At 57.9% G+C, this 13,181-nt stretch overlaps 1 protein-coding gene across 1 annotated transcript; it reads right to left on the reverse strand.

Moving 5' to 3' along the window:
- Nucleotides 1-3,794: 3,794 nt before the first annotated feature.
- B3GNT7 (UDP-GlcNAc:betaGal beta-1,3-N-acetylglucosaminyltransferase 7) lies at nucleotides 3,795-8,713 on the reverse strand. The gene is made up of 2 exons (XM_070379814.1): nucleotides 8,586-8,713; nucleotides 3,795-6,454 (listed from the first exon to the last, which is right to left on the reverse strand). Exons 1-2 carry the CDS (start codon nucleotides 8,594-8,596, stop codon nucleotides 5,260-5,262), a joined length of 1,206 nt encoding a protein of 401 aa, XP_070235915.1. The 5' UTR covers nucleotides 8,597-8,713; the 3' UTR covers nucleotides 3,795-5,259.
- Nucleotides 8,714-13,181: the final 4,468 nt, after the last annotated feature.

Raw genomic sequence — 13,181 nt, forward strand, 5'->3', positions numbered from 1 at the left:
CCCGGGGTCCAGTGGATTCCACCACCAGCCTCCCCCACCTCCGACGGCAGAGCGTGATGGTCCCCACCAAAGCCTAGGTGGTTCAGCGATGGCCTCTGGGTTCCTGGTTGCGCTGACCACCCTCCGGCGCCCGAACCCTCAGTCCTGCCTGGGGCGAGGGCAGGAATTCCGGGCATTCTTGTTAGATTCGACACCAGAGAAAAACAGAGCGAGAGCAGATTCCTGACCCATCACCTGCAGGGTCAGTTAATCCCCGCCCGGGCGTCGGCCGGAGTCACCTGGGCGGGGGTTTGAAATACCTAGACTAGCGCCCACCTCCGAGGTTCGGAGGTGCCCCGCCTGGGTTGGGGCCTGAACGCCAATTTTTTTCCCCAAAGTTCCGGGGGGAGTGAGGGCTTTGCAGACGAGCAGCGGGGCTGAGCCCCTTCGGAAGGGACTGAGCTCTAGGCTCACCTGAAGGTGTAAAATTTATTCCAAGATGCAAGTTTGGTATCAGAAATATATGCAAAAAATGGCATTCTCAACCATAATGAGTCTGTGTTCATTTTAATATAAAAGATGGTAAAAGATACTTTTCAGAAAAAAGAAACGCCTAACTCCTACAGGTATAAAAATTAACAGGAGGTAAAGATTTATTTTATTCGTAAGAGGGTAAGCTGATGTTATAACTGGTTCACAGGAGACTTGTCTAAAAGCACAGATTTGTATGGAATGAAGGAATTGAATTGCTAACGGAGGCAAAACTGGTTTTTCCACAGTGGGGAGAGAAGTTGATGGGATCTCTCCCTTTCTGTGTTTTTTTTTTTAAAATTATATTTACAATATATTTCTTAAAAATTTTTTATTTTAGAAAAATTTAAAATTGAAGTACAGTTGATTTACAAAGCTGTGTTAGTTTTAGGTGTACAGTCGAGTGATTTAGTTTTGAATATAAATCTTCTCTTTCAGATTCTTTTCCATTATTGATTATTGCAAGATATTGAATATACTTCCCTGTGCTATATAGTAGGTGCTTGTTGTTTATCTATTTTATATATAGTAGTGTGTGTATATGAATCCAAAACTCCCAATTTATCCCTCCCCTATTTTCTGTGGTTTTAAAAAAGGTGCAGAATAGCTCCAAGACCATGAACTGGGCTAGAAGCAGACAGCTTGGGGGTTGTGTATTAAACAATGTATAGTGTTCCACTAAACAGAGAAGCTCGTCTTCACAATATTTTTTTAAACTATGTGGAAAGAAAGGTCTCCTATAGTGCTAGTTCTGCTGGGCTTCCTCAAACCCCAAATACCCAATTTCCAGTCACTCACGGGACACTACATTTTTCTACTTTGGGGACTGTCAGGCAAAACCCCACAAATACACATGGAGGTTCCTGGGAGACAAAAGGGTGGGGGGTTAGGTGCAGAGACTGCGTTCAGACAGTGCTTGGTCACACAAGTGCCATGGGACCCTACTCTGGGGAGCCTCCATTTCTTCACTTGACAGTCGTCTTCGTCTATAACCGGTTCCACAGAAGCTTCCCTCCCTGCTGAGGTGGACAGAGCGAGTCTCCCCAGAACAGGCTTTCTTTGTTAAGGGTAGAGTTCTTTGAGTGGTCTCCTTTAGTTATGTAAATGTGGCCAAGCAGCACCCATTGCCTGGCAGGAGACCTTCTGTGGCCTGACAAAGCCACCTCTTCCGCAGACCCCTTAGGAATGCAGGACTGGAGGCAGGAAAGCAGGGGGGAAGCGTCTTGCCTTTCAAGCTGGGGGTCTTTGGGGAGGAAAGCGTTTGAGACCTACTTCCCCTTCCCCCCAACCTGTTCCCCAGGATTTGATTGAGACTGACTAAAATTTACCAGCAGCCCTGGAAAGTTGCTTCCCAGTGACAGAACCTGAGTGAATTTGTAGGGTCCCCCCAAACTCTGTGTCACTGACTGGGAGTCTCAGGACCCAGCGCTCCTAGCTGGCTGCTTCTGCTCTTTGGAGAAGAGCAAGCGAGGGTGACTAAGAGAATCATTCTGTCTCTGAATCGTGGGGCCCACTACAGCCTCTGTCAGGAAGACTGTGCCTCAGAGTCCACAGGACTGTGGGGGCCTATGGGCCAGGGTGTCACCGTGTGGGATGAGAGGCAGCAGCTGCAGAGGGCGGCTCAGACTTTTCCTGGACACACACTCAGGACTAAGGAAGCCCTTGAGGTTCCAGACAATTAAGGACTGAGTGGGCTCCGAAAGGGAGAGGTAGGATTTGGTGAGGAGGAATGATAATTTCCCCCTCTAGCCTTCTAGGTTCTTGGTGGAGACCCTTCTCTATATAATAAAAGACCGGTTAAGAAGAGAAAAACAAACAGAATGATATGTATACCTATTGTATGCATGGAGGATATCAGGGAACTCTCCAAAATGGCCAAGCCACCAGCTTAAATACCACCTCCAGCCAAGATGTTGTGGTGGGGGGAGCACCAGCACACCCCATCCAGCCTCATCTCCAACACTGTCCACACCGGGCAGCCGGCAGCTCCAATGTCCCACTTTTTTTGCACTGCTGGGCTGTTGCATGTGTCCCCTGTCTGGACTGTCCTTCCCCTTCGACCACAGGCAAGGGCCTACTCCTTCTTCAAGACACAGGTGCACTGGCAGGCCCGGTGATGAAGCCCGCTCCCCACCCTGTGCTGGGGGGCTCCTATTCCACTGGTCCCCTCACAGGTGGGCTGCCTGCCCTTCCTCCTGCTGTGCTAACGCTGGCGCCCCACCCCTTACCCAGCCCTCTCTGCAAGCTCAGCCTGGGCCTCTGAGGTCTGAAACGGGGTCAGACACAAGGGTCCCCCTGGGGCGGAGGCTGAGGGCGTTCCCATGCTGGAAACTTGCTGCTTCCACTGAGTCCCTGCGGCTCAGCTGGAGACAGGGCAAACCTAGAGGCAGGGGTGTGTACCCAGGGCCCCACTCCCGGTCCCTGCCTCTCAGGATCAAGTCTGAACACCCCCCTGCAACCCAGGAGGCCCTGAGATCCCCTTCTCACACTCCAGCTCCCCCCATCCCCCCACTCCATCCTCCCACTGTTGAGGAGCAGCTATCTGCTTCAACACGCACCTGCTCAGCATCCTTCAGGTCATTTCTGAGCAAAAATGCTGTCTCTGGGCCCCAACCTGCGCGCAGGGACCAGTGGCCCTTCCACCTCTGTCTCCTGGCTGTCTCTCCATGGCTCCTGCCCTGGCTGGACTGAGCTCTGGAAAGGCAGAGACCCTAGAGCCCCACCCTGCTGTCTGCAGCCCCCAGCCTCAGAGGGTGCGTGAAAGACAGAGAGAGCTGGTGACGTGTGCAGTCACCAGGTCCCACCTCAGAAGGGCCCTGTGATTGGTGGTGACATTCTTAACATTCGAAGATGGTGCTTTATATTAGGACCCAGCCCTTGCTCTCACTCATCTGTGGGAGAGGCCTGGTGTGGACATTAATAAGCAAGTGACTCTCTCAGGGCATCTGGCCCATTGAGCACAGGCAGGGGCTGCTGGCTTGCCCACTGCAGTCCCAGTGTCCCTCCTCCTGGGGGTGCCTGCCCTCCCAGCCTGGAGGTAAGCAGTTTCGGCCAAGGTTCCCTGCGCAGTGCAGTCCCCCTATCACTGGACCCCACGGAGCCACTGTTTCAGTGCTGCTTATCAACCTGATCTAGGCTCGAGGCTGACTGCAGGAATGTCAGGAAGCCCACCAGCCCCTGCAGGCGCCCACCGCATCCCGCTCACTGTCACCCCAGCCTCAGGGGCAGCTCTGGCCCGGCCCTTACCAGAAAATGCTCTCTGAGCTACAGGTCTCTCTTGCACCCCACCCCCCACCCAGGGGCCCATGTGGCCTCTGCTTCCCTCCTGGAGATGAAGAGGCCCTTCAGAAGGTCCTTGTGTACCCACCAGCCAACAACAAGGAACAAGCTGCGTCTTCAAAAAACCTCCAGCCACCTTGGCCCCAGACAGGCCCTCCAATAGTAATGGCGACAGGAACTTTCACACCGGGGAGGGGGAAAAAAAACCAATCCCCTTTTATTAAGAAAATAAGAGTTAATCCCTCACTTTTCCCAGGGGACTTGACCCTGATGCAAGGTGACATCTTCTTCAGCCACCCCCCAGGACCCCCTGAATCCGAGTGGGGTGGGCACCAAGTCCACTCCATCCCTTCACAGGGGCCAATGCTGGTCTGCTCAGGGCCTGGAGAAGTAGGCGTGCAGGTGGGCATGGCTCTGGAGGCGCGGGGGTTGGGGGGGCTGTGATGGGCGTTGGCAGGGGTGTCTGGGGTGGGGGCGGGGCTGAGGGGCAAGAGTGGTGGAGGCAGGCGGTGTCTTGCTGAAATAAGGGAAGGGAAGAATACCACCTCCCCCCCCACCCCACCCCACCCTCTGAGGCCTGGCGCCTTCTCCCTCCGAATTCTTCATAAATAAAACTTCACAGTAATGGAGGCATATCCTTCCAGGGTCAGACCAGCTGGTTTCCCAATGAGGGAGCCAGGCCTTGCGGAGCAACATGGGAACTGCTGGGACCGGAGCACGGCTCTCTGGCCCTGCGTCTGGGGGCAGAGGAGTCGCGGGGCAGGGGCGTGCGGTGAGGTGGGGCTGCAGCCCATCCAGAGGTTCTGAGGATCACTGAGGTAGTCAGAGCGGCTGCTCCAGCTTCCGGACAGACGGGAGCCGGACGGAGCAGCGCCGGACGCAGCCAGGAGTGAAGCCACCTGGAAGCAGAGACTGTGCAGTCAAACCCCAGGAAGGTCAGGGGCCGGAGGGCAGGGGGATGCTGAGGGCCTTCTGAGGCTCGGTCTCCAGGAGCCCCTGGAGGTGTTGACAGGAGGAGGCCTGTGAGCCTGCACAGGGTTGAGCTTCTCCTGAAAGGGCTGCCCAAGCAGCCTGTGGGGAGACTGAGGCATTTCACAGAAGCCGGAGGATCTTCTCTGTGAAGACAAGAGGGCAGCCCTGGACCCCTCGAGGGCAGGTCGAGCCGGGGTACCTGAGCACAGGGTTCCTTCAGAGGTCATCAGGGCCTCCCGCCCGGTCAGAGGGAGCCAGACCACAGACCCAGGCTAGGAGGGCTGCCAGAGAACCAGTCTCCAGTCTGGGCCGTTTGGAACGTGGCCAGGCCTCAGTCTTGGTCACCCACACCCCACCACACCCAGGGGCACGTAAGGCCCACCCCTCCACCTCCCTGCAGGGACCAGAGGCAGTGCCCTGGCCTTGCAGCTGCAGCCTCATGACTTGCAGAGACTCTGGGGCACATGTTTCTCGTCAATCCTGATGGCCCGAGCCAGGTCAGAGCACCTGGAGCTTGCGGGAGCAGGTGAGGTTGCCATGCACCAGCTCCCACATGGCCAGCAGCTCGGTGGGCAGCAGCTTGTGCACGACAAGCATGGAGCGGAAGAAGCAGGGCTCCTTGTTCATGCGGCTGTTGCGATTCCTGGAGATGCCGAAAGTCTTGAAGCCCTCGTGGGCCATGGGCCGCACGCCCAGCACCTCCAGGCACATGCCCAGGAAGACATCGTCGATGGGGTAAAGCTCCAGGGTATCGCAGCTGTGGTGTAGGCGCTGGGCCAGTCCCCCGGCCATAAGGAAGCCCCCTCCACCTGCGTAGGGTGGGTAACTGTTCTGGTTGTACAAGATTCCGGGGATGTAGTACTTGCTATCCTTCCGGCGGATGGGTCGGGCGTGATGCAGAATGTCGCCCACAAACAGGTCTTCCTGGGGCCGCCGGTCGGCCAGAAATTCCAGCAGGTTGGTGGGGTTGACGAAGACATCGTCATCGCCCTTGAAGACAAAGCGGACATCAGGGCAGTAGATGTCGAGCCACTTGAGGAAGTGGATCTCCTTGAGGGTCAGGTTGAAGAAGCTGTCGAGGAAGTCCCATTGCAGGATGTCCCCGTAGATGCGGTCCTCGTAGGCTAGCAGCTGCTGGTAGTGGGATTGCTCCTCCGGCTTGGAGGCTTTGCCCAGCAGGAAGAGAGTGCGCACCGCGCCGCGGCCCCTGCCCGCCGACTCCTGCTCGCGGCCCCAGGTCTGGCGGATGGCCTCGCGGCGGTCATGCTGCGCAATGATAGACTTGACGACCACCAGCAGGTACACATCACCACTGCACTTCTCCGGATGGTTGAGCAGCATGGGAAAGTAGCGGCAGTGGCGATACAATAGAAACTGCTGGAAGTGTGGCTCCAGGCCCTGGAACCAGGATTGGTGGGTTAAGTTTACATTGGCCGAGCAGTTAGTGGTGTTCACGTCCCAGGCCTGGGGCCTCCGTGAAACCACGGGAGTGGGGGTGACCACCTCCTTCGCGCTCTTCCAGAAGCTGTCAGGGTTCACCAGGAGTCCGCTGGGTTTCTGGGCCTTCTGTTGCCTGAGGGAGGCTGGCGGGGGCTCCTGCAGAAACTGGCTGGGAGTCAGACTGCGCTGGAATACTGTTACGGCCACGAGCAAGGCCAGGGACAGGCACACGCTCTTGTAGACGGTTCTCTTCCTGGGGGTAGGGGTGAGGTGGGGAGTGGATAGTTCAGAAGAGAGAAAAAAGGATAAGTCAGTCCCCTAGTACAGAGCTGCAGTCCCAGATGGGCAGATGGCCCCTGTACACAGACTCAAGTCCCTTGGCCCCTGAGTGGTCAGAGGAGGTCTTGCTTCTTTTCCTATCCTGACCTCCTTCCTTCTCCAGGACCAGGGAGGCACACAACACAGAGCTTAAGTACAGGCGCTGTGGAGTCAGGCTCCTGGAGTTCAGATTTCGGTCCCACTATGAATGGAGAAAGTTCCCCTCCCTCCGCCACCCCATGGCTCAGTGATTAAAAAAAAATCCACCTGCAATACAGGAGTCGCAGGAGATGCGGGTTCAATCCCTGGGTTGGGAAGATCCCCTGGAGGAGGGCATGGCAACCCACTCCAGTATTCTTACCTGGAGAATCTCATGCACAAAGGAGCCTGGTAAGCTACAGTCCATAGGGTCGCAAAGAGTCAGACATGACTGAAGTGACTTAACACACGCACGCACTTACTGAATACAAGCTATATGGAGACGTTTTGTGATTTCTCTTAACCTCTCCAAGCTGTGATTTTTTTTCTTTCCCCAAATGAGGATAGCATGCAATTGGCGTGTCAGCTGCAGTGCTGGGCACAGAGTGGGTTTGGAGTTGGGGGAATGCTGTGATTCTACAAGGGATTGACCTGCCCTGCTCCCCATCTGTCCCTCAGGCACCCTGCTTGCTTTGTGCAAACCTGATGAACCACTGGGGTAGACTTCTGGGAGGTGCAGAGAAGACACCTGTTCAAAAAGTATAGGGGCTCCTGGGAAGAAAGCTCTCACTAAACCTGAGGAAGCCTGTCCCTCCCCTCCCACCCCCCATCCATCTTATGCAACAAAAAAAGAACAGTTCTCACTGTTGACACAAGCCTGAAAATGGGACAAGCATCTCCCAGCAAGCCCATGTCCCTGTAGCCCCAGTCTGAGCCCCACTCGGAGAGCTGAATTTCCCCAGCTCTGCTGCCTTGAGAGGGGCACAGTTGGACCCCACTCTCCAGGGTCCCTCATGCCAAATTAACCCCACTACACCCCTTTAGGAAGCAGAAATCAGTTCTTTTCTAGGAGTGCTCGCATGGCCAGGGTCCTGAGTCCTTGGGCCCTGAGTCCCTGGGCCCGGGGACCCTCTCTCCTCGGCTCACAGTCTGGGGAGACCCAGGCCACGTGCCATGTTTTCTTCCGGGGAGATGCAGGAGCTGGGGACTCCAGGGAAAGGGCAGGCCAGAAAAGTGTGGCTTCACAGGGCCAGGCCAGAAGGGTGCCAAGAGGGGAGATTCGGGGTGATGGGAGAGACAGGCAGCAGTGTGGTGAGACAGGGACCAGGTGGTCCAGCCTGGGGTGGCCTCAGGACCGGCTGATGAAAGGTGCAGGCACCCTGGGCGAGTGATGCAGAGCCCAAAGGAGAGACATTTTCCCGTGGGCTCCCAAGATTTCCTCTATATAGAGTTGGAGGGAGGCTGGGTCATCTCAGGTGCTGGGGTAGGGGTGTGACCCAGACCCCATCCTCCCAGGAGGACAGGGGAGTGCTCTGGCCTGGTTTGTTGGGTTGGACTGAGGGGGTCACCCCAAAGAGGGCCATGAGGCTATGTCCCTTCACTCCAGGCTGTTCCCACTCCATTTGTGGGGGGAAAAAAGCCCCCAGTGCAAGGAGAAGAGAAGGGAAGCGATGGGCAGGCCGGAGGCCCCAGCTCCGGGAGAGGAAGGAGAGCCACTCTGGGGTTGAGGGTGGAGGACAGGGGTCGCCCAGGACGCAGGAGGCCCTCGGAATCGGGGACGGGACCCAGCTACCGGCGAGACCTTGCGGTCCCCAACTCCTCGAGTCCAGGAATGAGATCTGGGTGCCTTGGGGCCGGAGCATAAGAGAGCAGAGGGACGGCGGGGGAAGACTGAGCGCACAAGTCCACCCCGGTCCCCGAGTCGCCGACTGGCCGGCCCAGGCGTCGCGCACGGCCGGGCATCTCCAGCCATCGCCGCGCCAGCCCAGCTGCGCCCGGGAAACGGAGGCCCGCCCGCGCCCCCCGCGACCCGCGGCATCCCTCCCGGCGCCCGCAGCCCGGGTCCCCGGCCCGACGGCCCCACTCACCACAGAGACATGGCGGCCCGGGCCACGGCGGCGGCGGAGCGGGGCGCGCGGATCGCAGCTCTGGGCGCCGCGGGCTCGGGGACGGCGGGCGGGCGGGGACGAGGAACGGGACAGGGACAGGGGCGGGCGGGGGCGGGCGGGGGCGGAGGTCCGGCCGCGCCCCCGCCGAGGCTCTCCACTTCCCCGCGGCCGGAGGAGGGGCCCGCAGGGTAGGCGGCGGCCCAGGTACGTTAACCCCTTCGGCGCCCCCGGCCTCCATCCCCGCGATCGCGGGGCGCAGCGCGGCGGGGCGGTAAAGGACCCATTTTCCGGAGGTGGCATCCGAGCCCCGGCGGCTCCCGGAGCCGCCTACGGTCATTCGGCCGGAGCGTGAGTGGCTGAGTCGGGACATCGGAACTCACGAAGGTCACCCCCGCCACCGGGGACGGGGGCTCCTCCCCCCTTGGGGGGCTTCCCCAGGGTCGCCGGTTCCTCTGGGTGCTTGCGAACCGGGACCCCACCCACCTCCAATCTCCCCGGGCGCACGGGGGCCCCGCCATTTCCCTCCGGCCCGGTCCGGCCTTTTTCTGGGTGGGAGAAGCCGAGACAGAGCTTCCTTTCCTCCTGTCTGTTTCCCTCTGCCCTCTCCCCTGGCCCCCTCCAGGTAGGGGCCCCCACCCACCCCCGCACCCCGCTATCTAAGGTGGGGTCTACAGAGGACAGGGACTGGGGCGGAAAGAGCAGAACCCCTAGCAGAGGTCAGGAAGCGGCTGGTCTGCCCGAATGGGGACCTTCCCGAGCGGGGACAGCGGCCCATGCCGCCGCTCTGAAGCCTTCTCTTTGCCCCGGACAATGGCCTTCTCCATCTCTGGAGCCCTTCCAACCTCAGAGAACCCCTCCTAACCGCCAAAAGGCCTGTCTGCTGGCCCAGCCTGCCTTTTCATCTGTCAACTAGTATTTCACTTCAAACCCCTTTTTGTCCCTAAGTCTTTATTAATCTGTTTGTGTATGCCACACCCAGCGACTCCTAGGAGTGGGCTGCATGAAGACAGAGAACTCCCAGGGCCCAGTCGGGTCCCGGGTGGTGGGTGTTCCACCCAGGTGATTTCCAGAACCCCCAAATAGGTAAAACCCTTCGTGGGTCCTGCTATTGCCCAAGATCTGTTCTAGCCTTGTTCCACGTTGAAGTCCCATCCCTGAGTTTACAGTGCTGTACTTAGTCGCTGAGTCCTGTCCGACTCTTTGCGAACCCACAGACTGTAGCCCTCTAGGCTCCTCTGTCCATGGGGATTCTCCAGGCAAGAATACTGGAGTGGGTTGCCATGCTCTCCTCCAGGGGGATCTTCCCAACCCAGGGATTGAACCCAGGTCTCCCACACTGCAGGCGGATTCTTTACTGTCTGAGCCATCAGGGAAGCCCTCGAACTTACAGTAGGGCCTCAAAAATGCCCGTAGTAGTGACATAAGCATTTCGCAGGCCAGTAAACAACAGCTAAGATTCATCAAGCAGTGCAATATGCAAAGCACACTTGAGGCCCATGCGTGAGTGACTCAGTCCTAGAGGCTATTAATATTATTATTTTTACCGCTCCACAAAGGAGGAAATAAAAGTGCCTGACTCCTGCCCGTCAGCTCTCATAGTAAGCAAACCCAGGAGGCCTGCCTGGTTCCAGAGGCAGGCTCTTTTGCCTTTCACCCAGGGAGAGCAGTGACAGGGAGCTCCTTCCTGCTAGGAGGCCCCCAGGGAGGCCAGGAGGCCCCCAGGTACAGTCAGAGACTGGAGATAGGAAGCCTGAGCCCCTGAGGCTTGGGTGAGCAGGTCTTTCCTTTAGGCTCCGGAGCCTTAAGGATAGGAGGGGGAGGAGAAACTCAACAGTCAGTAGAATTTTTTCCGGATGTTGCAAGCTTCAGTGAGGGAATGTGAAGGGCCTTTCAGGCCGAATTCCAGAGGAGGACCCTGGGACCAGCGCCCTTCATAGCAGCCCCTCCCAAGTACCAGAGCAGGATGAAGATCTGACCTGCAGCCCAGCCCCCTGGGCCTAGCTGCCTGCTTTTGGGGAACCTCCACAGTTCCCCTGGCCACCCATCCCACAGGGCACCAGGTAGCTCACTGCCTGGGCTTCTGCTTTGCCCTGCAGGTGTGGCCTTGAGGGGGCTTGTGCTAGCCTGGCCGAGGACAGTCCACCCTGCCTCAGCGCTTACATCTCACACAGAAGCTGTGGGGTCTTATTAGGAGCCTAGTCGGGAATGGACACAGAAATCCCTGGGAAGGGGTTTTGAACCTGGGTTTGGGGACTTCCCTGTAGCTCAGATGGTAAAGAATCTGCCTGCAGTGCAGCTGACCTGGGTTTGATCCCTGGGTTGGGAAGATCCTCTAGAGAAGGGAATGGCAGCCCACTCCCAGTATTCTTGCCTGGAAAACCCCACGGATAGAGGAGCCTGGTGGGTTACAGTCCGTGGGGTTGCAAAGAGTCGGACACAGCTGAGCGACAGGCAGCACTACTACTACTACTGGACTGGAGAGTGGAAGGTATGCAGGTTTGCACTTCCTGACTGTCACTAGGAGCAGGTGGCTTGTCCCCTTGAGACCTCAGTTTCCTGCCAGCACGGGATTACGGAGATGACGCATGAGAAGCTTGATCAGTGTCTCCTTTGTGATGGCATTGTGACAGACCGGTTGCTGTATTATTGTTGTTAATATTTACCCAATCCATAAGGCCTCAGAACCCAGGAAGGCTCAACGAGGTGGAAATGGGAGGGCCCGCCAGCAAAGCCAGCGGAGTGTTTGCCAGTGGAATCTGGTCCATTGAGAGAAACAGTTTGTCATCACGGATTCATTTGATCTGTGCCTCGGGTCGAACTCAGACTGGGAAATGGATGACAATTAAATACTCAGTGCCTGACTGTGGGGTGGGGGTGGGGGCTGTGGGCACCCGGCCAGGCCCTGGTCAAGCTTTCACTGTCAGTCCAACAGGCTTCCCTGAGGCTGCCTGGGCCTGTCCCTGTCAGGAGAGCTGGAGCTCACCCTGTCTGGCCCACTCCAACGGTCCTTCGGGCAGAGTCCTGGCAGATTCCTGCCAGTGGTCTCTAGGCGGGCTGGGGTGGTTGAGCAAGGCCCCCGAGGAGTCAGAGGGCAGCTTGCAGAGGGGATCAGTCACCTGCCCCGCTGCCCTGGCTGAGGACACAGGGCAGCTGCAGAAACAGATTCAGGAGGTGGAGGGGGTCTGTGGGTCGCCCTGGAGGGAGGCTGGGGTTGGAAGCATCTGGTTGGGTTGGGGCTGGAGTCCCACGCGTGGTGGAAGTAGGCCACGTGTCCCCTGTCCCATGGCCATTCTTTGCTCCCCTTGGGTTGATGTTCTGCCCTGAAAGAGGGGCTCAGTGAGCCCTGTCTCGGAGAATCCCAAGAACCCCCACCTTCTCTGTCCCCCTCTTTCTCCATGCACTTTGGACCGTACTCCCCTTTCCCTCCCCACCTCTTCCCTTGTTCCTCTCCTGGTTCCTTTCCCCACCCTGCTCCCCACTTTCTTTCACATCAGCCTCCACCAACCCTCCAGAATGGGTTGGGATCCAGCCCCTGCTGGTTTCCCCTGAGGACAGATGCCCAGGGCCAGGGCTGGTTGAGCCCTCAGATGTGGGGGGCTGAGTGGGGGGGTGTCTCTGCCAGGCCAGAGGGTGCCCTGGGTCAGCCCCTGGGCAGACAAGGTGTGAGGAGCTCTGGGCACCTGGGAGAGAGGGGATGAAACCCAGAGCTGGGCATGGGCTGCAGGCTGGAGAGCAGCCGTGACCACAGTCACATCAGTGCAGCCGTGTGATGTGGGTGAGTCTGTGAATTCACATGCTCCCCAGCAGGATCCACATCCTGGGGGCAGCCATGGCCAGCGCTGCAAGGGTGGCCATCACACTTGCACCGCAGGGTCTGTTAATTCACACTGGAGTCTCAGAAACCATCGCTCTCTGGTGAACATGTGTGCCTGGCGAGAAACTGGACAGGCCTCTCAGTTTGAGTCTGAACAAGCCCCATAAGCCAGCAGCACAATGCCTAGGCCCAGAACTTTCTCTTTTTGGTCCTGGGTCCTTCCATCCACAGCAATCTGACTGGAGGTATGAGCTTGAGAAGTAGGGGAGAGGTGGCCACAGCCCCTGCCTGGGATCTGAGAAAGCCAGGGAGGGACAGTGGAGTGTGAAGCATCAGGCAAAGGTGGACCTGTACACCCTCAGACCCACAACTAAGGCAGGGATTGTCCTGGGCCCCTTTGGCTGCAAGTGACAGAACCCCACCTCAAAGTAGCTCAGGCTTGTTAGACAGGCCAGCGATCGTATCTGAGGGGTTGGAGTGCTGCAGTCGTCCAGGCCTGGTCACGTATCGCCTGCTGTGGTGCTGGGAATGACTGTGAGGGTGTAGATCCCTTAAAGGAAGCTGTTAGTCTCACACAAGCAGGGGAAGAGCTGCCCAGGCCAGTCTTCCTGCTCACATCCCCTTGGACTGTTAGCCGCCCTTTGAAACAAGCTCCGAAGCTGGAGGGCCCCAGAAGGAAGAAGAAGGGTGCTGGCTGTGTGGCATGTGTCCGCTCACGTTTTCCTGACACGTCCTCTCCTGGGGAAGGAGCTCTAGGTTGG

Source organism: Bos mutus, chromosome 2 (assembly GCF_027580195.1).
Source record: "Bos mutus isolate GX-2022 chromosome 2, NWIPB_WYAK_1.1, whole genome shotgun sequence".
Lineage (NCBI taxonomy): Eukaryota > Metazoa > Chordata > Mammalia > Artiodactyla > Bovidae > Bos > Bos mutus.